The 26,623-nt window shown below is 46.3% G+C and overlaps 1 protein-coding gene across 2 annotated transcripts; it reads right to left on the bottom strand.

Annotated features, from left to right (window-relative positions):
• Positions 1-4,835: 4,835 nt before the first annotated feature.
• Akap4 (A-kinase anchoring protein 4) lies at positions 4,836-19,367 on the bottom strand. Of its 2 annotated transcripts, none has more exons than XM_087902841.1 (6): positions 19,241-19,367; positions 16,079-16,174; positions 10,750-10,800; positions 10,054-10,155; positions 5,683-7,791; positions 4,836-5,182 (listed from the first exon to the last, which is right to left on the bottom strand). In XM_087902841.1, the coding sequence occupies exons 2-6, from the start codon at positions 16,172-16,174 to the stop codon at positions 5,027-5,029; spliced, it is 2,514 nt and encodes an 837-aa protein (XP_087758967.1). In that variant the 5' UTR covers positions 19,241-19,367; the 3' UTR covers positions 4,836-5,026. The 2 variants fall into 2 exon arrangements, with proteins under 2 accessions (XP_087758967.1, XP_087758966.1); XM_087902840.1 differs by lacking the exon at positions 19,241-19,367 and adding an exon at positions 18,548-18,713.
• Between the last annotated feature and the right edge of the window lie 7,256 nt (positions 19,368-26,623).

The following is a 26,623-nucleotide window of genomic DNA, read 5'->3' as shown; positions in this document are numbered from 1 at the left end:
TAAAGCACCGATGCCTGGAACACCTCTAAAAACCAAGAGTCTATTTTAACTATTGAAAAGGCCTTTGATTTTTTTTTCTCTAGCTGGGTGACTAGATTATTTTAGATTTATTTGGTGCTCTGACACCTCAGCATACTGCAGCAGAGCTGCTATGTTTAGTTGGTGGTCAACTCTTGCAGGTTGCCAATGTCTTCTCTCATGTCCATTTGCAAACCTCTTTGGGGTTTTGCTTTCATGGATATACCAAAATGTCATTTGCAATAATGGCGGTTTAACTGAACTTTTTTTCCCTCTCATTTTTTTTTTCTTCTGGCATTACTATAACTACGTTAAGGGAGAATTGTAACAACAACAATGGATTTCTTTTTAGCATGTGTGTGTGTGTGTGTGTGTGTGTGTGTGTGTTATGCGTGCTGTGTGTGGACAATTTATAGGGGTCAATTCTCCCTTTCTACCATGTGAGTTCTGGGGACTGGTAATAAACAACCTCACCTGCTGAGCCATCTCACTGGCCCAGATTTCTGTTTTTAGCAAGAAATTATCTAAGAGCTTTTGTTGGGGAAGATGTCTGCCTATCAAGCCAGAAAAAAAAGTGCTGCCTCACCCACCACCCCTTGCTTTTTAAGGTTTAAGTGAAATAAGTTTCACTTTCTTTTTCTTTTTTTAAGTTTCACAAGTTTTCTGCCTTGTTTCAAATTTTATTTCCTCTTATTAAACTTGTCTAATGTGGATTTTGTTTCCTTCCTAAGTTCTTTAGGCAGGTGCTTTATTGTCTTGTGTGTGTGTGTGTGTGTGTGTGTGTGTATGTGTGTGTGTGCTGATACAGGCTTTTATGGCAACTCAGTTTCTAATATATTGTCTTGGTCAACTCCTGTAATGCATTATTCTCACAAATGAATTTTTACCAGTGTTTCCTCACTGTTATGGTGTGGCTGCTCTTTTGTATTACAACGTTGTAGCTTCTTGTTCACTGTGTGGGTTTTGGCATTATTTTAAAATGCCATTAAATTTTATTTCTCTTTGTCCTGCAACTGGAGATAACTACCTTGAAGTGATCAGTACGCTCTCTCCTTGCTGCTTAGCTTTCTTGGTGCTGGACATTGCTATGCAGGGCTGCTGGGGTAGAAAGACATCAATGGTCTTACCCAGTGATGGATTTTGCATACTACAGTACTGACCTGCAAAGCAAGATATGTCCACTGGTACAATAGTAGCAAGAATGTTTATTGGGAATATTAACCACTATCTTGGTTAGATTTAAGGTCTGCTTCTGTAAACATACTCAGAAATGGTGAATAAGGAAGACATAGATGCTAGAAAAGAATGTATTTGTATTGTTTTTCTAAATGCTCATGCTGTTATACTGCTTTTTGAATATTTATGTTTATATCTGCTATAGATATAGTAGATTTGTGCTACTATCAGCCTTGGTCATAGAAACTTATTGCCGTGGGTAGTGGTTAATAGAGACTCCTAACCACTGAAGTACTGAGAATAAGCAACTCCGAGTGCTCAGAAGTGGAATAGCTGTTCCAACCCTCCCACCAAAGACAACACAGAGGGAATAGCATGGGAGAAGGAACGGAAGGGGAGGTAGAAGAATGGAAGAGCTGGAGGATGGGGAGAGGTGCTGAGGGACACTGCAGGTATAACATGACTGTTGCACACATGAGTTCAGAGGAGCTGAGGTTACCTATGTACGACCTGCATGCCCTACTTCTGAGGAACTATTGGCAGTTGGTAGCTGCTGAGGAAGAGAGCGTCACTTTTTCTTCGGGGAGATGATCATTGTGTGGTTGCTTATGCCCCTGGTGGATGACCCCACATCTACATGTGAGCAGTATGAACTGGACTCGGTGGGTTATGAAAAAATGGCTATGAAGTTGGGAAGGAGATGTGTTGCAGGGAGTGCCTGGGGGTGGATGGAGGGCTGGGGGTGGATATGACCAAGATATGTTGCGTTCGTGTATGGAATGTATCTTGCTAGTTCAGTTTTTTTTATTTTATTATTTTTTTATTTGTTTGTTTATAAAAATTTCCACTTCCTCCCCTCCTCCCCATACCCTACCATTCCCCCCACTCTCTCTCCCCCACCCTCCCTCTCCTCCTCCCTCTCCAGTCCAAAGAGCAGTCAGGGTTTTCTGCCCTGTGGGAAGTTCAAGTTCCTTCACCCTCCCTCCAGGCCTAGGAAGGTGAGCATCCAAACAGACTAGGATCCCAAACAGCCAGGACATGCAGACGAAACAAGACCTGGTGCCATTGTCAATGGCTTCTCAGTCTTGCTAGCTCAGTTTTTGACACAGACAAGCACCTACCTCTTTTGCCTCAGCACCGTGCAAACTATGGTCCTGTCATAACCTCCTAGAGAAGTTTCACTCATGACTTCCTTTTGAAATGGAAGTCTTATTTTAGAGAGGCTGAAACTGTTAGGGGCCGTCAAGAAGATTGTACTTCCTGCCAAGAGAGGATCCTGTTTCCCTGCCTTGCTTCCTTTACCCGCTCACCTCAGCTCAGCATAAGCCTTGAGCCTTTCCAGTTGCTGCTATGGAGCGTGGCCACGTTGCTATTGGGAAGCTTAGGACCACTTCTCATTTACAGAGGTGGTCAAAGGTCAGGGCCTCACTCTCCAGGAATAAGCCCTGAGGACTATTGAGATCCTCCAGACTGCTGTCAGGGCTCTTGTAGCCCAAAGCATTCCTTTCTCTGCTGGGATCTGTCAGTTGGGTCTGGAAGAGATCAAATTTCCTCACCCCAAATTTACCTATTAACCACATACAGTTCCTGGAGAAAGTCTGGAGAGAAGACTTAGAGAGCATCTTGCCCGACCCTCCTCATTTAACAGACTATGTAACTTCCTTTGCTCCGTTTCCACATTTCAAGAAATCCCCAAGGCTGCCTTATAATACAAATCAGGAGCAAGGTAAGAGCCAAGTTAATCAGGAAAGCAAGCTATCTTGGGACCCAGCTGTGCTTGCAAAGGCCTGAGTCATTATAAATGCAGCCTTGGTCTCAGGAGTTGTTTATCAAGGATTTTCTTCAAGGGCAAAAAGTGATCTGTGCTGACTCAACTACAGAGCTTTACACAGGGCTGGGTAAGCCTGGGAAATGTTCATTCAGTTTCATCCTGACAGGTCTGGACCTTAGAAAGGAGCTGATTGAAGGAGTCTGCCTGTCTTTCCTTCTGGCTGGCCCCAGGTAGTGTGGAGGGAAGGCAGTCTTGGCCCCTGTCCCTTGCCCCTTACCTGCTTCTTACCTGATTCCTATGCTGATGGTTCTTGTGTTCAGTTCTGAAACTAAGAAAACACCCCGAATTTTCTTAGGGCAGGCTTTGGGAACTGTGGATTTCTTCACGCTTTTACAAATTTATAACAAAATCTACCAGGTGCAACACATTGTCACACCCGTTCCTCCAGATTAGCCCCCAGAGTGTGCTTATGGTTTGCGCCTACATTTTACAGACAAAGGCTCCAAGACCACATCCTATGCCACACCCAGCACCTCCAGAGGGACAGAGCATGCCCTGAGTGTATAGTAATCGAATTGGCGGAGGCCACAGAGTTGAGACTACTGCCTTGCTTTGACCTGCAATCAATTCCAGTCTGATTGATTCCCGGGAAGTGTAGAATTTGTAGGACCTTAGTGCCTGGGCCCTATGGAGACGTTAAAACACGATAATAGTGTGGTAGAAGGGCAATTTCCCATCTTTTAACTTCATATTCTTGGAATATTTTCCTTTCAGATTAGTGAACGATGAGGAAGTTTGATCAACTGAAAGGGCAGAGAATCAGATCTCAGCATTTAGCCATGTGTAGGGAACTCATGTGTGCATTTGTGCATGTCTGCATGTGTCTCTGTGTGTGCCTATGTATGTGTCTGTGTCTTTGTGGGTGTCATGTATGTCTCTATGTCTGTGTGTGTACCCATGTACCCGTGTGCGTGTGTGTGACATGTGTGCGTTTGTGCATGTCTGCATGTGTCTCTGTGTGTGCCTATGTATGTGTCTGTGTCTTTGTGGGTGTCATGTATGTCTCTATGTCTGTGTGTGTACCCATGTACCCGTGTGCGTGTGTGTGTTTATTTATTTTTTATTGATTTTTATTGAGCCCTACATTTTTTTCTGCTCCCTTCCCTTCCTCTCCCCTCCCGTTCAACCCTCTTCCAAGGTCCCCATGCTCCAAATTTACTCAGGAGATCTTGTCTTTTTCTACTTTCCATGTAGATTAGATCTATGTAAGTCTCTCTTAGTGTCTTCATTGTTGTCTAAGTTCTCTGGGATTATGATTTGTGAGCTGGTTTTCTTTGCCTTATGTGTAAAAACCACTTATGAGTGAGTACATGTGATAACTGTCTCTGTGTCTGGGTTACCTCACTCAAAATGATGTTTTCTAGGTCCATCCATTTGCCTGCAAAATTCAAGATACTGTTATTTTTTTCTGTGTAGTACTCCACTGTGTAAATATAATATTTTCCTTATCCATTCTTCGGTCGAAGGGCATTTAGGTTGTTCCCAGGCTATGACAAACAAGTGCATTTATTTTAAACAAGTGTGTCTTTACACTCTTACCAAAGTCTAAGAAAGGCGTATACCCGGGATTAGAAAGGGCAATATCTAGCTGAGCTTGCTATTCTAACAGAAACAAGGTCATAGATGATAGAATTCTCAATAGACTGTAAATGGAGGTTTTGGTAAAACAGACCACATAGGGACTTTGTGTCTTGGGTGCTCAGAAAATAGGCCAGACTGGTATCTGGACCCAAATCCAACACTCTCACCAGCCACGGGAAAGGAATCCATTTTCCCTCCCTTCCCTCCAATAGATCAGATCAAAAAAATGGCCTTTTTGATTTTTTTTATTCATGTTGCCCAGGGAGGGCACCCTGTATTTTCACAGTGCAACTGCTCAGATGTATTGGTAAAAGTGATCACAGTTGTACAGTCATCAGCCTGATGGTGAGGGTGGCTCCAGCTGGGGTGGAATTGCTGCCGGGGAGAGGACGACGGAGGGGAGTTGAAGGAGTTCTCAGCTTACAGGTTAGCGAGAAGCCAGTCCAGCAGTTGCTTCCTGGCCATGTTGCCCACGGCTTCATCCAGTTGTCGTTCCTTGGCAAACTTCATGACCTCCTGAAGAAGGTCTCCAACACTGTACCCTTTCTCTGCTGCCTTGGCTGAAACTTCAGGGAGCTGTGGAGAAAGCAGTGTTAGCTTGAGTAATCTGATCCTTTTCAGAGAGAGGAGCTGCTAGGCAAAGTGAGCTGCCATCTCCATGTGCCTGTCTATTGGCTTAAAGTCAGGACTGGAGGCTGCTAACATGCCTATTCCTTTTCCTTAAGCCTTCTGAAAATGTGCTGTTTTTACTGAGTACTTCTCACCAGGTCACAGACCCTCAAGTTAGTCTGTACAGATTTCTAGGTCTAAGTCTGGGGTTGCCACTGCTCTCCATCCCTTTAAAACAAACTATGCCATGGGTGCAAGGAGAATTTCATGTTTTTGTTTCAGCTCCTATACTGAAAATGATTTAACTATGTGATTTCGCTGCAATTTATCTAATGTGGGAACTGCAAGTGTCTCTGTGTGTGTGTGTCTGTGTGTGTGTGATAGAGAATGTGGTTATGTATTAATGCTATCCTGCTCACATCCACCCATTCTACCTTTAATTTGTTGGGCCTTGATGCATTGCTTACCTTCTCTAGTTGTCCATCATCGTCCCCCATGAAGTAGAGCATGGGCACATTAAACTGGGAGGCTGCAATCCACTGCAGGACAGCCTGCAGCTGCTTCTGCAAGTTACTTGTGGAGCATTGATTGTTGACGATAACTTCAGGGCCAGGAGCATCTTGGTACTGGGACATGGCGACTTCACGGCCACATCTGGAGTTGCTAGCCGCCAGGGCTGCTTGTTCTTCCAGCTCAGCCAGGGCTGCTCCATTGTTGCTGTACTTTGCCATGATCAGGCACAGTTTCATCACGGATTCTACCAGTTGGTCTATAAACTGGCGGTTCATTTGCTTCATCCCACTGATGAAGTCCATTTCTGAATTGTCTGGGCATGGTTCTTCAGGTCTCTTGGCCACGGGAGCTGCTTTGCTTGATCTGGGCTCAGAGCAACGCTTATTCTCACCTTCAGGTAGCTCGTCACAGTTGAAAGGGCTCTCGCTGAGAAGTTTCTGAATCAGTGACAGAACCATGTTTGACATATCCAGCTTCTGCGAATCCAGTTGACTTTCCTTCCCACATACGGATGGTCCAGCAGCTCCACGGCTTTCAAAATGCTTCATTGAGAGTGATTTAGCGCTCTGGCCACTTCCACACTTCTCATACTGTGTACTTTGTTGGGACATATATCCCATGGAGGAGCCAGGGCAGTCTTCCTCACAGGTATCTTTGCCCTTTGCTTGTTGGGTCAGATGGTATTGAATCAGCATAAGGGCAGAGACAATCAGATCTTTGGCCAGTGAGTCTGTGGAAGGACTGATCTTTTCTCTCTTCTCATCTTTATTGGCACACACTTTGTTAGCCACCCTGCCTTGGTTGCCTTGCTTCTGGTTCCACATATTGAGGCTCTCTTTGAGGATATGTTCGCTGACCTTCTCAGCGCTTGTCAGTGACTTGCATGGATCTGTTTTCCCTTTGCATTTTTCCTTTCCTTTCATCTCCGCTTTCATAGCTGAGAATTCAAGGCTCTGATTCTTGCATTTCGGATCATGAGTTCCAGCTTTCAGGGTTGCATATGCCAGACTCTGAGATTTAGTCTCCTTCTTCTCACCAAGAAGAGCGCTGACCAGACGCTTTAGCATGGCTTCCATGATGTCTGCTGCATTTTGTTTCCCATGATTGAAAAGGTTCCTTTTGACAGCAGAAACAAAGTCTGAGTCTGTCATCAGGACTCCTGTGATGTTATGCAAGTTCTTCATGCATGAGTCAATCAGATCAGACACAATTTCCTTGGTGTGCTTTAAGAGAACCCTCTTCAGGACCACACAAGCTGGAATCGGCTTCCCGCAGCTGTGCACTTTCAAAGTTTTCATAACGGAGACCATCATGTCAGATGCCACCTGATTTGCATAAACCATGAGCCCCTTGCTGATGGAATCTGCAAATTCTTTGCTATCTTTTGGGCACATCTGCTTCTCTCCACACTTGTTCTTGTTCGACAATTCACTATACAGAAAGGTTTTCCGGCCATCCTTGCATTCCTCGCCAGTGCCGCGCATTTCTGCTGAGGTCAGCTCTACAGCTTCATGGGCCATCTCAGAAGCAATCTTGCTAACAGCACTTCGGGGGCTGGTTTTCCCCTTTTCTCCTGCAGGTGCATAAATTGAATGATGGAGGCACTTGCTTCCACCTTCCAATTTGTCCTTGATTTCCTTTCGGGCCATTTGAATCACCAGAGAAGACAATCGGTTGACATAGAAGGAAAGATCGTCCATAGAGCATTCTCCATCTGGGGTGACAACTGACCTCTGATTGCTAGGAGATTTGGCTGCAGGATTTGAGGGACTTTGGTTATTGTTGGTGTTTTTGGATGCCGCCATTTCTAGGCGTAGGTTTTGAGATCCTTGGTTCAAAAAATCCATGCTTAGTTGATCAGCATACACACTGTAGCAGTTCTCAGAGGGTATTTTTTGATATTCGCCCTCTAGGTCTCCTACTTTATGTTTACAGCTAGAGGCTGAGGGGCTTAATGCATGTTGGAAACCCAAGGCATACTTCTGGAGATCATTGAGGAGCCAATTGAGGACACTTATGGGATCGGAGGGAGCTTGTTTGAAAAGACACACAGATCCCTCCGTCTAGAAAAAGAAGAACATCTTTCCATAAGTGTTTGAAGAGTTTGGGTAGGCTACTTCTGCCTTTTTATTTTCTTATTAGAAGAGATAGCTTCTAAGTAATAGATTAGAGATTTGACTTACTTTATTAGCATCTAATATCCATTAATGAACATTCAATCACATAGCAACAGAGGCTCAGAGTTGGTATATATGCTTGCAGACTTAATTATTTGCAAGTGTTGCCAATGTGTTTGCCAGTTTCATGTGCATATGTATGTATTATGCATGTCTACTGTGTAAGCCAACACAAGCATGCATTTTGTACATACTAGGGAATGGAAAAATACACTTGTGTATATCAGTATGTCTGAATATGTTAAGATGTTCCTGTCAATTTTAATAATATACCCACTACTATTAATTGTTTAATCGTAAATTCGTGTTTTAAGTAATAACAATTTTATTGTTTAAAATAACAACTCCATGTCATTACATTGATTATTATTTTATTCTACAATTATTAGTTTATTCTACATTTATAAGATGTTTGAATGTATTGTGAATAACATAAATAGGTATATAATTGCAATTGTGTCAATGTATCAAACAAGTGTGTTAATGAATGTTACTTTATGTATGTATGTCTGTATGCATGTCAGTCATGATTGTGTATGCACATAGGTCTTTCTATATGCATTTATAAATGTATATGTCAATATCTAAATTTGTTAGGGCTACTGTGTTCTGATCAAGGTTTATAAGTGTTGAGATGTGCTTATCCATTGTGTGCATTAATGTAAATGTGGGTGTTTATGCTTCCCACATGTGGATACATCAGTACATCTGACCACATGTCTTTGTATATGTTAAGTCTATGTAAAGGTCAGTCAGTATATTTATCAATGCATGTATGTGTTTATGTGACTTGTAGCTATGTGTGTGTCTGCTTGTATAAATTAATTTAAATACATTAACTCGATAGATATGAATGCTTTGATGTTATATATGTTTATACTATTAAATATATAATTTGTGATTGTTTATGTTTATATAAATGTATATGTACAACCTTAATTTATTAATTAAGAAATACTTTGTTCTTTGCCTTTGTTTTGCCTCCTCTCATTTTACTGAATCCATGGAAATTGGTCATAAGGCCATATTTTTCGAAAATAGGTTTAAGTTACGATCAAGGTGACCTGTATTGTGTGCAGGAAGCCTGGGCTGCTCTTTTAAAAAGAAACCCTAGGTATAAGTTGCACCATTATTTTTTCTTTTTAAATTATTTTTTGTTTTATTTCATGTGTATGTGTATTTTGTCTGCATGTAAATCTGTACCACTTACATATGTAGTGCCTGTGGAGGCCAGGCAAGTGTGTCAGATGCCCTGAAACTGAAGCTGCAGCACCACATGGGTGCTGGGAACCAAATCTGGGTTCTCTAGAAGAGCTGTCAGCGTTCTTCACCTCTGAGGCATCTCACCATCCCCAAATTGTGCCTTTTAAAGAGTATATGATGGAATTGGCCACCCCTGAATAACTCCCAGAACTTTGAAGAGTGTTCTGTAAACTTTTTTACTTCTTTCAGGGCCCCTGGCCTCATTTCAAATTTGTCTGAAATCATAAATGATGTTTAGCACATGACATATGAATCTAGAGACAGGAAACAGAAAACCTTTGACTTCCTCAAATTAAAGTCAAATATTCTTTCCATTACCGGTCACCCAGGCTTGTAGGAATGTGTTTCGGTACCCTCTCAGAACCACGAGCCTGACATGTAATTCGAAATACACAAAAACAAATTAATTTGGGGTGTGAACATAGTCTTCAAGTCTCATCGCTTCTAATTTGAACCTTTTCAGCAGCTGTGTATGTTAACTCCTAGGTACTCGAATTCTTGGTTGTGTGTTTTCTCTGTTTCTTATATTTAATCCTTGCTGAATGGTGGGCAATATGAGACATATGAGCATAGTACAAGTCAGCAAGGTTGAGACTATGTGTACATCTTTCTTAGAACAAGGAGAGCAAGGTTATTCTTGGAGTAGATACCTTCAAGTTAAAGGGGGTATTCTGAACCTTTGTGATTAATGAACAGCTGTTAAAAATACCTGCATGTGGAACTTACCATGGCCCTGACCTTAGTCCTGTGTTTTCTAGAATGTCATGTGTTCCAGGGTGGTGGACCTATTGGACAACCATTCCTTACCATCTGTGACCCAGAGTCTTCAGACTTAGTATTGAGCGCTAGAAATTAGGAGTGATAGAACCTTAGAGGCTAAGTCACCTTAGACTGGTCTTGCTTTTCGGTGTCCTTGATCACAATAATCTCTTTTTCTTCCAGATTCTCCAGATCTAATTCGCCTTCAGACCTGGAACCAGCAGCACCCTGGAATTAAAAGGTGAGATTTTTACTAAAAATTTGATTTTTGAGATTTCTCCAAGCTGCTCCACCCCTTAGGCTACAAGTTCATAACATGAAGGTCATGTCTCTCATCATCTGTTTGTTTCTCCAGAAGAGGCAGGGTTTCAATGCTACAAATTTTGAAGAATTAGACAAGGTTATGTTCCCAAAATGATTTGTCCTCTGATGACACTCAAGACTATCAGTCTCAAGAGCCATCTGCTACTTACCCATAACCTTTTGAACAGATTATGTGTGCCCATGCTTTTATTTAGCCCAACCACTGCTGTAAGTGACTTCTAAAATGAAATTCATTATCAAGAGTGACAATAAATTCAGAAGCAGATACCCTGGACCTTCCACCTGAATTGCTTCCCCCTGAATTGCTTCCCCCTGAATTGCTTCCCCCGAATCCCTTCCCTCTGAATCCCTTCCCCTGAATCCCTTCCCCCTGAATCACTTCCCCCTGAATCGCTTCCACCTTTCTTCTCTGCCTCTCCTTTCCCCTTCATCATACTTCACAGAAAAGCCTTCTCACTCAGTTTTCACCCTCTTCGACTTTGAACGGGAAATACCCACCTTGGAATCTTTATCTTCAACGTTCAGGGTGGACACATCCACAAAGCATATCTGCACAACATTAGGAGGGCAAATTTAGACAAGTTCTAGAAGAAGGGTCACAATTTCTGTTTTGGAGATGATACTAGCACTTACCTCATGAAATTCTTGTGAAAATTAACTGATAGTATATGTACATTTTAAGAGTGGTCCAAAAGAAAATATCCATGAATATTGGTTGAGAAAACCTGAGATGGCATGGCCCAACTGGCACAAGTGAAAAGGCCGATTTTGTACCAAAATTTGAATTCTCCTAACTTCAAATTTAGGTCATTTTCTATTACATCAGTCTTTCTCAAGATGTGCTATTTTACTGTCAATGACAGCAAATGTTTTAGTAGTGTGTGGATAAGCATTTCTGTGTTTAATAGCTACAGTGTAGTAGCATGTGCAGCTTGTGGTGTTACAAATAATTGCTTAGTGTGATAATCATGCTTAAAGATGAATCATTTGTAATACTACAAAGTTACACATCAAGAAACAAATAAAAAGGATGGTACTTGACCAAGATAAACCATAAAATACTATTCAAATAGTTTAAAATACGGGAAACAGTACGAAATAGTTGAAGTAATTTGCCCTCCTGATTGGACCCAGTGCACTGATAGCTAAATATTATGGCTTAAGTAGTTTTAGGTAAAATAAGAAAAAGTATTAGGTAATAGAAGCTGGTTACTAGGCAACCACCACTCCTCCCCTCCTCTTAGGCCCCTCTTTTCTCTTAGGCTTCTCTCCTCTTAGGCTCCACTCTCCTCTTAGGCCCCTTCCCGCCCAGGCCCCTCCCCTTGGGTGCCTCCATTTTAGATCCCTCCCTCTCTTCAGTCCCTCCCTATTAGGCTCCTCCCCTTGGGCCCCTCCAATCTGAGGTTCCACCTCTTGGGCTCTTCCCTCTTAGGCACCTCCCTCCTCCTACTAGACCCCTTCCCTCATAGGTCATCCCTTCCTCCATACTTCTCCCCTCTTAGGCCCCTCCCTATGGGTGCCTCCATTTTAGGCCCCTCCCTCTCTTCATCCACTCTCAGGCTCTTCCCCTTAGGCCCTTCCCCTCTGAGGCTCTCCCCTCTTGGGCTCCTCCCTATTAGGCCTCCTCCCTTTCTAAGGCCCCTCCCCTCTTAGACTCCTTCCCTTATATCCGTCCCCTCTAGGCTCCTCCCCTTTGGCTCCTTCCATTAGGGCCCCCTCCTCACAGGCCCCTCCCTCCACCTAGGCTCCACCCACTTAGGCTCTGCCCCATAGGCCCCTCACCTTTTGGACTCCTTCCTCTTAGGTCCCTCCCTCCTCTCAGGCCCTGCCCTCCTCTGAGGTCCCCACACTTAGGCTCTGCCCCTTAGACGCCTCTCTTGGACCCTTCCTTGGACCCCTCTCCTCTTGGGCTCCTCCATCTGAGGCCCCTCCCACTTAGGCTCCGTCCCTTAGACTCCTCCTCTTCTGGACTTCCCCCTCTTGGGCCTCTCCCCTTTTGAACTTCTCCCTCATAGGCCCCTCCCTCGTCTCAAGCCCCGCCCTCCACTGAGGTCCCCACACTTAGGCTCTGCCTCTTGGTCCCTCCCCTCTTGGACTCCTCCCTCTTAGGTCCCTCTCTCCTCTCAGGTCTCTCTCATGTAGGATCTGCCCCTTAGGTGCCTCTCTTGGACCCTTCCTTTTTAGGCTGCCTCCCTTCTCTCAGGCCCCTCCCACGTAGGCTCCTCCCCTTAGGCCCCTCCCCTTTGGATGCCTCTCTCTTAGGCCCATCCTTCCTCTCAGGCCCCTCCCACTTAGGTTCCACCCTTTAGAACCCTCCCACTTAGGCCCGCCCCTTTGGCCCTGCCCCCTTTGGGCTCCCCCTCTTAGGCCCCTCCCTCCTCTCAGGCCCCTCCCACTTGGTTCCAGCCTTTAGACCCCTCCCATGTAGGCTCCTCCCCTTAGGCCCTGCCCCTTTGGACGCCTCCCTCTTAGGCCCCTCCCTCCTCTCAGGCCCCTCCCACCTAGGTTCCAGCCTTTAGACCCCTCCCACATAGGCTCCTCCCCTTAGGCCCCGCCCCTTTGGACGCCTGCCTCTTAGGCCCCTCCCTCCTCTCAGGCCCCTCCCACTTAGGTTCCACCCTTTAGAACCCTCCCACTTAGGCCCGCCCCTTTGGCCCTGCCCCCTTTGGGACTCCCCCTCTTAGGCCCCTCCCTCCTCTCAGGCCCCTCCCACTTGGTTCCAGCCTTTAGACCCCTCCCATGTAGGCTCCTCCCCTTAGGCCCCGCCCCTTTGGACGCCTCCCTCTTAGGCCCCTCCCTCCTCTCAGGCCCCTCCCACCTAGGTTCCTGCCTTTAGACCCCTCCCACGTAGGCTCCTCCCCTTAGGCCCCTCCCCTTTGGACACTTCTCTCTTAGGCCCCTCCCTCCTCTCAGGCCCCTCCCACATAGGTTCCACCCTTTAGAACCCTCCCATTTAGGCCCACCCCTTTGGGCCTGCCCCCTTTGTACTCCATCTCTTAGGCCCCCCCTCCTCTCAGGCCCCTCCCACTTAGGTTCCAGCCTTTAGACCCCTCCCACATAGGCTCTGCCCCTTAGGGCCCTCTCCTTTGGACACCTCCCTCTTAGGCCCCTCCCTCCTCTCAGGCCCTTTCACTTAGGTTCCACTCTTTAGAACCCTCCCACTTAGGTTCTGCACCTTTGACCCCTCCCCTTGGATGTCTCCCTCTTAGGCCCCTCCCTCCTTTCAGGCCCCTCCCACCTAGGTTCCAGCCTTTAGACCTCTCCCACATAGGCTCCTCCCCTTAGGCCCCTCCCCTTTGGATGCCTCCCTCTTAGTCCCGTCTCTCCTCTCCTCCCACTTAGGTTCCACCCTTAGAACCCTCCCACTTAGGCCCAACCCTTTGGCCCTGCCCCCTTTGGACTGCCCCTCTTAGGGCCCCTCTCTCCTCTCAGGTCTCTCTCATGTAGGATCTGCCCCTTAGGCGCCTCTCTTGGACCCTTCCTTCTTAGGCTGCCTCCGTTCTCTCAGGCCCCTCCCACTTAGGCTTCTGCCCCTTAGACCTTGCCCCTTTGGATGCCTCCCCCTTTGGAGCCTCCCTCTTCGACCCCTCCCTCCTCTCAGACCCATCCCTCTTAGGTTCAAACCTTAAGGCCCCTCCCACTTAGGCTCTGCCCCCTTAGGCCTCTCCCCTTTGGATGCCTCCCTCTCAGGCCCCTCCCACTTAGGTTCCAGCCTTTAGACCCCTCCCACGTAGGCTCCTTCCTTTAGGCCCTCCCCTTTGGATGTCTCCCTCTTAGGCCCCTCCCTCCTCTCAGGCCCCTCCCACTTAGGTTTCACCCTTTAAGACCCTCCCACTTAGGCTCCACCCCTTGGACCCCCTTTCCTCTTGGGCTCCTCCATTTTAGGCCCCTCCCACTTAGGCTCTGCCCCTTTGGCCCCTCCCCCTTTGGACTCTCCCTCTCAGGCCCCTCCCTCCTCTCAGGCCTCTCCCACTTAGGTTCCACTCCTTGATCCCCCTCTCCTCTTGGGTTCCTCTTCTTAGGCCCCTCCCACTTTTGGCTCCTCCCACTTAGGCTTCCCTTCTTTGGCTCCTCCCCTTTGGGGCTCCTTCCTTTAAGGCCTCCTCTCCTCTTAGGCACCTCCCTCTTAGGCTCTGCCCCTTAGGCCTCCTCTCCCCTTGGTCTCCCTCTCTCAGGTCCCTCACTCCTCTTAGATGTTCCCACTTAGGCTCTGTCCCTTTGGCTTCTCCCCTCTTGGGCTCCTCCCTCTTAGGCCCCCCTCCCTCCTGGGCCCCTCCCACTTAGGCTCCACCCATTAGGCCCCCCTCTCCTTTTGGGCTCTTCCCTTTTAGGCCCCTCCCTCCTCTTAGACTCCTCCCACTTAGGCTCACCCCTTAGGTCCCCCTCCCCTTGGTCTCCCTCTCTCAGGCCTCTCACTCCTCTCAGACCCCTCTCTCCTCTTAGGTCTCGGTATTTAGATTCTGCCCCTTTGGCCCCTCCCCTCTTGGGCTCCTTCTCAATAGGCCCCCTCACTACTCTTAGGTCCCTCCCTCATCTCAGGCCCCTCCCACTCTTGTGCCCCTCCCACCCAGGCCCTACCCCCTAGGCCCCTCCCCTCTTGGGCTCCTCCCTCTTAGACCCCTCCCACCCAGGCCCTACCCCCTAGGCCCCTCCCCCCTTGGGCTCCTCCCTCTTATGCCCCTCCCACTTTGGCTCCTCCCCTTTGGACTCCTCCCTCTTCAGCTCCTCCACTTAGGTTCCACCCCTTTGGTCTTTCCCCTCTTGGGCTCCTCCCTCTTGGGCTCCTCCCTCTTAAGCCCCTCCCCTCTTAGGCCCTCCCACTTAGGCTCTGCCCCTTTGCCTCCCTCTCCTCTTGGGCTTCTCCCTCTTAGGCCCCCTCCCTCCTCTCAGGCCCCTCCCTCCTCTTAGGCCCCTCCCACTTAGACTCCACCCTTTAGGACCCTGTCCCTCTTGGGCTCCTCCCTTTTAGGCCCCTCCCTCCTCTCAGGCCCCTCCCACTTAGGTTCCACCCTTTAGAACCCTCCCACTTAGGCCCGCCCCTTTGGCCCTGCCCCCTTTGGACTCCCCCTCTTAGGCCCCTCCCTCCTCTCAGGCCCCTCCCACTTAGTTCCAGCCTTTAGACCCCTCCCATGTAGGCTCCTCCCCTTAGGCCCCGCCCCTTTGGACGCCTCCCTCTTAGGCCCCTCCCTCCTCTCAGGCCCCTCCCACCTAGGTTCCAGCCTTTAGACCCCTCCCACGTAGGCTCCTCCCCTTAGGCCCCTCCCCTTTGGACACTTCTCTCTTAGGCCCCTCCCTCCTCTCAGGCCCCTCCCACTTAGGTTCCACCCTTTAGAACCCTCCCACTTAGGCCCGCCCCTTTGGCCCTGTCCCCTTTGGACTCCTCCTCTTAGGTCCCTCCCTCCTCTCAGGCCCTTCCCACTTAGGTTCCACCCTTTAGACCCCTCCCATGTAGGCTCCTCCCACTTAGACTCCACCCTTTAGGACCCTGTCCATCTTGGGCTCCTCCCTTTTAGGCCCCTCCCTCCTCTTAGGTTCCTCCCCACAGGCCCCTCCCTATTAGGCCCCTCCCCTAAGGCTCCTCCCTTGTAGGCTCCTCCCCTCTCAGGCCCCCCTCCCTTCCCACTCCTCCCTCCTGTCTCCAGTTGACTTACATCACTCCCCACTCTGCCCCTCCTCTGATTCACCCCTGTGTGATGTAAACTTGTTCTGAACCCTGCAAGCCCTTACTGTGCTCAGATGCTTAGAGAAGCCACATATCAGCTTCCATGAGTTTATCTTGGGCTCCAGTATAAACCCATATACTCCTTGTAGTCAGTTTGTATCTTACCACTTTTCGGTCCTGATCTTGTTGTCCTTTTGGGCTGTAAAGATCTACCTTGCACACGCCCCTGCGGCTGTGTAACCAGTCAATATCGTCAGACATCTTCAGGAAGAAGCAAAAGAAATGTGAAATTCTTATATGTGGTTTATAAAATAAAGTCAATTTAAACAAAACTCCTGGGGGTGGGGGAACGATCCCATCTACTTCATAGAGATTTGAGCTAAGAATCACAGAGAAGAAAGGATGTGAAAGTGGGGAACGGTGCTGAAATTTTTAAGGCACAGGATCAGTAACTTTTGTCAAAATATGTGGTCTACTTTCATTTAGACTTACCGTACTAAATATCTTGATCCATGCTAATATCACGTTGACATAAGACTCCAGCAGGAAAAGTGGTGCATGAGTAAGCAAATTTAAGTTTAGAGGCTAGGGGTTATATTTTGTAATCTATGTCTACCCAATTGAATGAGAGTTTTGGTGTCTGGGACTTGAATTGTATTTTGTCCAGAATTTAGTGAGACAAATTTCTTCTCCTGGGTATTAGAGGACTGTGGAATTCATTTTTACACATATAAAAATTTATTTTCTTCTCCTTCAGTTTTACTAGATTATTAGATCTTCCCTCTTCCCTCTAGCTCTTCAAACTAGTCTCATATTCTGTTCTTTCCCTGTCTCCTCTTTCTTTCCCTCCTCTTGACTCTCCTCTCCCTTCCTCCTCCCTTCTTCCTCTGGTCTCCCTTCATGCTCCTGCCTCCCTCCTCTTCTCCCCTCCCCTTATCCCTCCTCCTTCTTTTCTTTCTTCCCCCATCCCCGCTCCTGCCTCCTTTCCTCATCCATCCACCCTCCCTCCTCCTGCCTCTCTTGTCCTTCATTCCCTCCCTCCCTCCACCACTTGATCTTTCCATCCTAACTCCATTCCCTGTCCCTTGTTCCTCCCCTTTATCCCTCCTTTGAAATTCTCTCTCCCTCCCTCCTATCCTCACTCCTCCCCTTCCATTACTCACTCATTATCCCTAGTCTCTCTCCTCCTCTCCACTTCCTCCCTCTCCCTCCTTCATCTCTTGCTTTTCTTCCCTCCAACTCCCTCTTTCCTGCCCCTATTTTTCCTCTCCCCCTCTCTTCTCCATTCTCCCTCCCCTTCTTTCCCTCCTTCACCCTCCATCTCTCTCCCTTCCTCCTTCTTCCCATCCTTCCCTCCCTCTTTTCTTCCTTTGAACATTCTCTGTACTTCCTCCCTCCTCCTTCCTTTCATTCTTCCACCTCCCTCTCCATCCCTCCTCCCTCTCCATCCCTCCTCCCTCTCCATCCCTCCTCCCTCTCCATCCCTCCTCCCTCTCCATCCCTCCTCCCTCTCCATCCCTCCTCCCTCTCCATCCCTCCTCCCTCTCCATCCCTCCTCCCTCCACTCCCTCCTCCACTCCCTCCTCCACTCCCTCCACCACCCCCTCCTCCCTCCCTTTATTCTCCATCCTCCCTCCCTCTCTTCAGCCCTCCTCCCTCCTTGCTATCTTCTCCCTCCTCCACTCCCTCCTCCCTCCCTTTATTCTCCATCCTCCCCCCTCTCTTCAGCCCTCCTCCCTCCCATCCCTCCTCCTCTCCCTCTTCCCTCTTTGTTCTCCCTCCTCCCTCTCTTCATCCCTCCTCTCTCCTCTCTATCTTTCCCTTCCTCCTCCCCTCCCTCCCTTTATTCTCTGTCCTTCCTCCCTCTCCTCCGCTTCATCCCTTCTCCCTCTCCTCCCTCCCCCTTTACCCCTCTTTCCCCATCCTCTTCCCCTCCCACCTCCCTTCCTTTACTCTCTATCCTCCGTGTTTCCCCCTCTCTTCAACCTCCCTCTCTACCCTTCCACCCGTTCCCTCTCTTTATCTCTCTTCCCTCCCTTTCCCATCGTCTGTGCCTTTCCACTCCTTTCTCCATCTAACCTACTTCCTCTAACTCTCTCCCTCCCCTTCCCTCCTCTATTTTCCTTCTTCTCTCAGACCTCTTTCCCCTTCTCTCTTTTCTGCCCTCTTGCCTCCCTCCTTCCTTCTCCCCCATTTACAGCTCTCCCTCTTCCATCTCCCTTCCTTTCCTCCCTCTTCTTTCTCCCTCCCTCACTCTTTTCCTCTCCTCTTTCCTCCTCCTCTTCTTTCTCCATCTTTCCTTCCTCCCTCTTTCTTCCTGTGTCCCTTGACCTCTTTTTTTGGTAAAAGTTATCTAGTGACAATCTTCTTATCCAATACTTGGATTGTTTCCCTAGAGATTTGGGGATGTTTCCAGTTAAGAAACTCTACAAAACTTTGAAAAGCTCGCAGAAAAGGGCTTCCTGTACCCTCAGATGAGAGGGTTTCTTTTTTGAAGAGCTAGTGAACAAGTACTAGCTTCATTGAAGAGCTAGTGAACAAGTACTAGCTTCAAAAAAGCCAGAGACTAAGAGATCACTTGTGAGATCTGGATCTTACAAAATTTGTAAAGGATAGAAGGTATAAACTCATTACCTTGATGATGGAGTTCTTTTGGACCTTTGGCTGAATGTGTGCCACCCAGAAGGGAGATGTGCCCCTTTAGATGGAAGTGGGCAGTGCCAAGTTCTTAGGCACTTGCAGCGGCCTGCCACCCCGGTCAGCTGTTGGACCAGACTGATGGCTCTGGCTGGCTCTGGCTCTGGGGTGTGCTGAGGGGCTTTGTTGGGTCACAATACCCAGTGCTGTAGCAACCTGAGCAAAGGCATGACACACCCAGAAAGCTCAGTAACCATTTCGTATCCAAAGTATGCTAAGCTGCCTGCTGTAGGCCACATTTTCACTATGTCTTGTTGGGCACATGTGTTTCATAACATTTAACACAGTTCACAACCTCTCAGTATCAAGCATCCCATTCCTTTCCCTACTAGACTTTGAGAATAATCCAATCACATTCACTGTCAGTGTGGTGGTGGGTTGTAATTTACACATACAGAACTGCTCCCAGGCTTTGTAAACAAAAGTTTTCCCTGTTCAGTTTACCTCTCTTTGAATTTCTCACTACAGCACCAGATTTGTGTAGCAAGAGATCTTTAGATTTGTGTTGAAAGAGAGAAATTTTGACCAAAGGCATTCTTAGTTATCCCAAATAAAATGAAGAGTAAAAACTCAAGGCTGTTTTAGATACTAACAAGACACCTCCTATTCTAGCCAAAAGGAAGCTTCTACCTTTGAGACCGTTGGGTGGTTCTTTTCTGGAGTATTAGGATGCTGCGATGACTCTTCCAGTCTGCCTCAAGATGGTCTGTCTGTCCTCAACCCTCCGTACTCCCCGAAAGCCTTACTTGCCAGCTGGTACTAGAACTTCAATTTCATGACATCACTGTTTCTATAGAGAACAGTGGCAGTATAAAATGATAGCCTTTATTCTTAGGATTCTACTTGCTCTAAGAGGTCCATGAAGCTTTGATATTCACATTTATATCTTCAAACCATGAAAAACACTTAAGCACCACTTACTGTTCTCCATTCTGGCCAGGGTTTCATTGCTGGCTACAGCATGTTTTAGAGAATTAACCATTATCCATTAAGATACCTCCTGTTTAAACCAGTTGAAAAATATTAGCACCCACCAAAGGGTTCTCTTTTGTGTTCAAATCATACTTTATATTAATTTGTCCTTTCTCCATGTGTCCCTCATTTCACCAATTGAGTGTGAATGTGCTTAACTCAATATCATTTGAGATGCTTCCCTAGATAGTAAAGTTGCATACTGCAGCTGTGTCTTCACTTTTTTCTTATTGCGTGATTTTTTTCCCTGAAAAAAATCAAGCAAATGTCTATTCAGTGCAGAGAGGGCACCCATGACAGATCAGGGAAATGATCTCACCAAAGTCTAGTTCAGTGAACCAATGAGTTTATTGGGGTTGCATTTAGGAGCATAGATGAGAGGTTGCGTGCACGTGCGTAGATGGCTGCTTAGTGGGGGTTGTGTCACCAGGAAGCTTACCACAGCACGGATCGTGACTAATGGGCACTGTGTTCCTGGAGCACCCTGAACAATTTGCAGATGTTTTGGTCAGTTGGAGAGTATCCTCAGAAATTGTGTCCAGGGTTTTCAATCTTGGTGGTGGGGTGGGTGTCCTTATAAATCCTGGAACTTTCATGGAATTTCCTGAGGCTTCTAAATTTTGTTAGCATCCTGAGTCATAAGAGCTGCTTTCCTCCCTCCAAGAAGGTGTGTTTCAATGTGGTAAAAAGAGATGCACACTGATCAGTTCCCTTCTCTGACTTTTACGTTGTTTACACCCTCTCCTGTGATGTTTTCTGAGCCTTGGAGAGGGTGATGTAGATGTCTGAAGACATTTTTTTTTCATTTTTGTCTGAGCACTGGGCACTATTTCACAGCAGCGGTCACTGCATCTTGGGAACCTAAGTGGTTATGAGTGTCTGTAAGACACAGCCTATTTCAAAACAAATGAGTTTCTTTCTATGACAGACTAAACCTGACAGTAATAGTCATATTATAGTACCTAGAAGTAGCTTTTTAAAAACCTATATGTAGCTGGGTGGTGGTGGTACACAAGCCTTTAATCCCAGCACTCAGGAGGCAGAGGCAGGCAGATCTCTGTGAGTTCAAGGCCAGCCTGGTCTACAAGAGCTAGTTCCAGGATAGGATCCAAAGCTACAGAGAAACTCTGTCTCTCAAACAAAACAAAACAAAACAAAACAAAAACCTATATGATATCTTTGTTTAACATCCTTAACTGATGTTTTCATTGTCCTTCCAAATGTTTCTATAGATATACAAGACACTCAAGAGTTACTAGTATTTAAGGAAACATTTTTACAAAGGGTAATTAGGATAGCTAAAGGCCCAAAATGATGGGCCACTAAAAGTGCTCACCAATCAGAACTGGGAAGCTAAGAACGTACAAAAAGGATCTGTTTAAAATGTCAGATGCAGCAGAAAATGTTTCCATACTGGTTAGGTTTGAACAGTTTGAAACAAACCTAGACATATCTGGGAAAAAGAAGGCTTGATCAAGGTACTGCCTCCATCAGATCGACCTAGAGGCCTGTGTCTTAGTTCTTGTTCAATGCTGTGAAGAGGCACCATGGCCAAGGCAGCTTTGAAAGGAAAACATTTTATTGGGAGCTTGCTTTCAGTTCTTTTTTTTTTTAGGTTGCTCTGCATTTTTTTGCTTTTATTTTTTTTATTACTTAAAAAATACCAATCCAAATTCTCACTCCCTCCCCTCCTCCACTTCCATCCCTCTCCCTCCACAGACCCTTCCACCCACCTGCTCCAATCCTAAGAGAGGGCCATGCACCCTGCCCTGTGGAAAGTCTAAGGCCCTCCCTACTACATCTAGGTTGAGCAAGGTTTACACCCAAAGGGAATAGGATCCCAAAAAGTCAGTACATGCAGTAGAGACAAATCCCAGTGTCACTGTCAGTGGCCCTTCAGTCTGCCCCAACTGTCAACCACATCCAAAGGAGCTTGGTTGTTCCCATGCTCGTTTACTCTCAGTTCAATTGGAGTTGGTGAGCTCCCATTAGCTCAAGCAAACTGTCTCAGGGGGTGAACCCCTCATGGTCTTGACTTCTTTGCTCATACTCTCCCTCCTTCCACTCTTTAACTGGATCTTGGGAGCTCAGTCCAGTGCTCTGATTTTCAGTTTTACAGGGTTATTTTTTGTCCATCATGGTGGGGAGTATGGCAGCAGACATGGTGCCTGAGTGGCAGCTGTAAGTTTACATTTTATCAGCAAGTTGGAGGTGGGGTGGTCAGGGTACAGCAAAGGAAGAAAAGAGAGAGGGGGAGGGAGGAAGGAGAGAGAAACTGGGCCTGGCATTGGCGTTTGAAACCTCAAGCCCAGCCCTAGTGACACACCACCTCCAACAAAGCCACACCTCCTAATCCTTCCCAACAGTCCACCAACTGTCAACCAAACATTCAAATATGAGCCTATGTGGGCCATATTCATTCAAACCACCACAATAAGTCCATAATTTTAATGATTTTCTTGGTTAATAATTGATGTGGGAGGAGGTCTTGGGAAAAGTAAAAAAAGTAGCTGAACATGAGCCCAGAAAGAAAGCCAATAATCAGTATTCTTTCATGGGTTCTGCTTCAGTTCATGCCTCCAAGTTCCTGACTTGGCTTTTTTTGATGATGGGCTATGTTTGGGATGTATAAGCCAAATTAACCCCTTCCTCCTCAAGTTGCTTTTGCTCATCATCTATCACAAAATGGAAAACAAGCTAGGACACATCCCACCACTTTTATCAATTATTTTGTCAAAATTCCTGTTTTGTGCAGTATCATGGCTAGGAAACACTATTCCAAATAGCTGTCTATAATACACAGTCATTTCCTATGCACTGTCCAGTCTCCTCATTCTGGGGTGCTACTGCTGCTCTAGGTTTCCTATACGTTTGCCTACCCTGACAGTTGCTATTGAGCTAGCATTTGCTATTCAACCCAACTCAGGCTCAAGGGGAAGCAGAGACACACTCTAGTCTGCCATGCTTGCTTCTGGGACTAGCGTTTTGGTTTTGACAGGCTTTGAGCCAGTACCATGGCCCTTCCCTTTTCAACAGTCCTAACTGGCTATTGAGAAGGTCTCAGACTGAGTCGACAGTGTTCACTCCAAGTATACTTTCTCTCAGGGGTGAAAATGTATACATAGCATTCTAGGGAGAATAGCAACCCAGTCCTAGGACAAGTTTAATATTACTTACAGTGTTCTGTCGTTTATGTCCTCTGTGAACTGTCGCTCAGCTTCTACGCCTTTCAGAAACGCACCGGTGCAGCATTTAGCTTTCTATCAGTTTTGTTCCCCAGAAATTCTACCTCAACACAAATCCTACCACATTTGTCTGTGAGTGGCATAGAAAACTGATTGCTTTATAGCTTTAGGAATCCAATTTACATGTGATTTAAACCATGTAGATGTGTCTATAGCCATTCGTCCTTGTGAAGATCTCATCCCACTGTGGGGCTCAGCAATACCACGCAGCCAAACCTCATGCCAGATTCATGGGATCTGCTCCATCAACACTAGTCTTTCAAAATCATTCATTTTTAACGATGTCTACATATGTGTGTCTATGTGTAGGCATGTGCACATATGAGTGCAGTGTCTCCAGAGCTCAGATGAAGTGCACTGTTCCCTGCAGCTAGATTCGCAGGTGGGTGTAAGCTACCCGGTTCAGGTCCTCTGGAAGGGAAGCAAGCTTTCTTAGTCATGAAGCCGTCTCAGCCGTCTCTCCAGTTCTTACCCCTTTTCTTAACTCTTCTGGGAAGACAGTTCTATCAGGCCCGGTGACGTAGGCACTGTCTCTATTGTACCCAGGTCTCTTAGTAATGCCGTTTCCCCCTTTATTGTCTTTTAATTCCTGATGAGGACCTCAACCCAAGAAAACCAAGTAGTACCCCTAAACAGTTTGTATAAGCCAGTCTGTCAGAAATATCAGGGAGTATGATTTCTCTCCTATTTGCCTCAAATTATGCAGCCTTTGTCTCAAGGGAAGATGGTTAGTTACATTACTCCATTTCCATGGCATCCGAACTGGACCCACCCATTCCCCCGCCACACAACCTCCTAAGCTAAGCTAAACTGTAAAGGGCTTTTGGCTTAAAAATTGTACCCAGTTCAAGCAGTTCGGATGCTGACTATTTCTCCTGTTAACACAGTTCCCTGTGCTGAGCCAGTAAGCCCTCTATCTACATGCCAAACCATGGATTTTATTAAAAGTTTGGCCTGAGGAATATCTACTAACACTTCTACTTCACTTTCTCCTTCCTTGCTGCCCAATTCTTCTCACAGATTTCAGAGTTTTGGATCTGAAATTTGGAGCAGGAGGGCTTTAACAACTATTTAACATATCCCCTCTTTCTCTTGTATCCCTCCAGTGGTAAGAAATGGCATGTCATTGCCTCCATCTTATGTCCTGGTCCCCTCAACTGTTTCAAAATTAAAGACTAACAACGTGGGAGATACCATACATCTTTTGTTTGCTGTAATTTTCCTCTTATGTGAGCAAGTTCTTTCTGGACAACACACCCGCTTCAGTTGCATGTCTTACCACTTACAACAGAGACCACACAACAGCGGCCACAGCCTGTTTATATGAACCCACTTTGTGTATGAAATTTTAAGGTTGGAATGTATTACTGAACCCATCAGTTATTTGGGAGCATCATTGTGCTCACAAGGTGGACCTCACTCATCAAGGAGGCTTGCCTTTCCACCTTCCTTCCATAGAGGACGGTCACTCTGTGATTCCCACCGAAGGATGCTCCACTCTGCGATGGATTGGCTTTGGTTGTTGCAAGTGTGCAGTGAAGCAACTAAACTGAGCTACTCCATAGGCAGAAACAAATGTTTCTCGGGGGCCAAAATGCCAAAGTTATCTCTCAGGAAGGAAGAGAGAAGCAATATGTTGGAAAAGCAAGCAGAGTTTGTATGACAGTCAGTAAGGTGGAAGTCTTTGAACTGTTTGGATTTATTAGGAACTAGATGTCCTTGCCTGAGGAAGTTGAAATTTGGCGGTTGATTAAGGGAAGTCCTTGTAAACAGAAACCTGTCTTAGCAGATCTGCTTTCATGGTAAGCAGAAACCCATCTTTCATAAGATCACTGAGGGTGCTGAATTTAGGCTTCTGTTTATCCAATACCAACCTTATGTTTACCTGGTCAAAGAACTGCCATTTTAGGGGCCCACTTTGGACCTAACATCCCAGTCTTTTGTTGATGATACAAAGTGATGATAGTCCTCTGGCTACTTCCTGCTGATTGGGGCCTTAAAAGGGGGTCTGGAATGTTGGTTCAAGGGTTTTAAGCTGGCGGATGATGGTAGGAGACCCAGTGAAATACCATTAGAAGCATCTGGTTTACTGATTGTTGAATTATTTCATTAATTCTCTCCTAAAGGAACCAGAAGAGACAAGGGGCAATCATTATGAGAAGATAAAGAAAAATGGGCTGAGTAGGGGTAGAAGCCAAGGCCCCAGAGAGAACTATGGCAGTTGGTCCGGGGAGGCTGTAGTCTGTAAGCCAACCGGTTTGTGTAAGCTTTTAATCCTTTATTCCACTTGGCAGACTGATCCACATAGTAGCAACATCATTGGCAGGTGCAGGGCCAGAGGTTGATTTCTGGATGGTACCTGCCAGCGGGGTGAAAACCTGTTGAGACAGATATAGGCGATGGAAAGAAGATAAAGTTAAGGAGCTTAGGAGGATCTTTGTCTTGAAATGGTTTGGGTGATAGGATCAGTAGAGGGTTGAGGGAGGACAAGATCAGCACGCTCCCAGAGAAGATGCCTAGAAGGAGTGAGAGAAGGTACACAGTCACGGAGTGGGGCTGACACCAGAGAAGGTCACTTTCCCCAAAGAAAAAAAATGGCTAAACAGTAACTCCGGTGGACTTGGATGTTCAATGTATGGTCTGAATGCAAATTAGGGCTAGAGGTGGGCTGTGAAGTCCAAGGAAGCTAAGGTTTAGAAGACAATTTAGATAGACATATCTTAATAAATCCACTAGCTCTTTCTACCTTTCCTGAAGAGGAACAGAGATGAATGGGAGGCCATTATCCAACTGTATTGCTTTAGGAAGTCCAGACCTGATAAAAAAATATCATTCATGAGATGGAAATGTTGCGGGGTATCTCCCAGAGAAGATTCAGACATGGGTTTAAGTCAATAGAAAGTCTTTATTAGCTGGCCAGCAGCTACACTGCGTGTTCAGGATCCCAATGTAACCCCAAGCCTTCTTCAGGGTGAATTTTCAAGCATAAAAACCATGTTCTGGCTTGACATACTTCAGTTAACAAGAACAGCTAGCTAGAAGCCAAAATGCAAGTTAGTACATTTAGGGACTTTCCTAGAACTATGGACTTTGATGGATTAGTTTTTATTTTAGTTTTGGCAGATGGTTCTGTCTACATGATGTGTTTTATGGCCTGAACGACATGTCCATCATGGAGTCAGTTATGCTGAAGTGTGGGGGCCTTCTAAAGTCTGAGGCCCTGCTACATTCTACTCCGGTCTTAGTGAATAAGTCAAATCATGAACTTACCCTGTTCTAAAAGGTGTATTTGGTTCTAAGGACCACCAATTTTACTGAATTTATACATAATTGTACATGTAGTTCAGGGGCCCTCTGTTGAACCAATAAGAATGAGAATTAAAGGCACAGTCAGTGCTGACAGTAGAGCCAGGGGGACCAAGGGAACAGAGACTGGCATCTGATTTCTGGCTGGGAGTGATAAACTCTATCCCCAGGGTCCCTTCCTGTGGCATGGAGTCTGTTTCCCCAGGTTTTTCCTGTTTCCCAAAGACCAGAATCTTTTTAAAGTAATTTTCAGGAAGCCTCAGTTTTACAAGCCCAGTTTTTACAATGGAAACTGCCTTGTTTCTAGGGAACCCAGCCACAGGGCATGCAGAGATCTGCAAACTCTGTATTCTTATCCTCAAAAGATAAACTCTAACATCATCTCTTTCTCCAATACAACCGAACAGTTAAAATGAGCATCAGTAAGTAAAGATCAAGATGGAATATGGGTTTCTTGTCTGTATTCACATGAGCTAAAACCTTCCCTGTA

Source organism: Myodes glareolus, chromosome X (genome assembly GCF_982192425.1).
Source record: "Myodes glareolus chromosome X, mMyoGla1.1, whole genome shotgun sequence".
NCBI classification, from domain to species: domain Eukaryota; kingdom Metazoa; phylum Chordata; class Mammalia; order Rodentia; family Cricetidae; genus Myodes; species Myodes glareolus.
The sequence above is the reverse complement of the archived record's forward strand: the minus strand, read 5'-3'. Positions and strand labels throughout refer to the sequence as shown.

Excerpts from the sequence above, each read along its gene's own strand:
- Akap4 (XM_087902841.1), bottom strand. The coding sequence starts at position 16,174 with ATGTCTGACGATATTGACTGGTTACACAGCCGCAGGGGCGTGTGCAAG. Across the intron at positions 7,792-10,053 it reads AAAAGCAAGACCAGTCTAAG|ACGGAGGGATCTGTGTGTCT; the intron begins GTGACTTAGCCT and ends TTCTTTTTCTAG. Across the intron at positions 5,183-5,682 it reads ATGATGGACAACTAGAGAAG|CTCCCTGAAGTTTCAGCCAA; the intron begins GTAAGCAATGCA and ends CTTTCTCCACAG.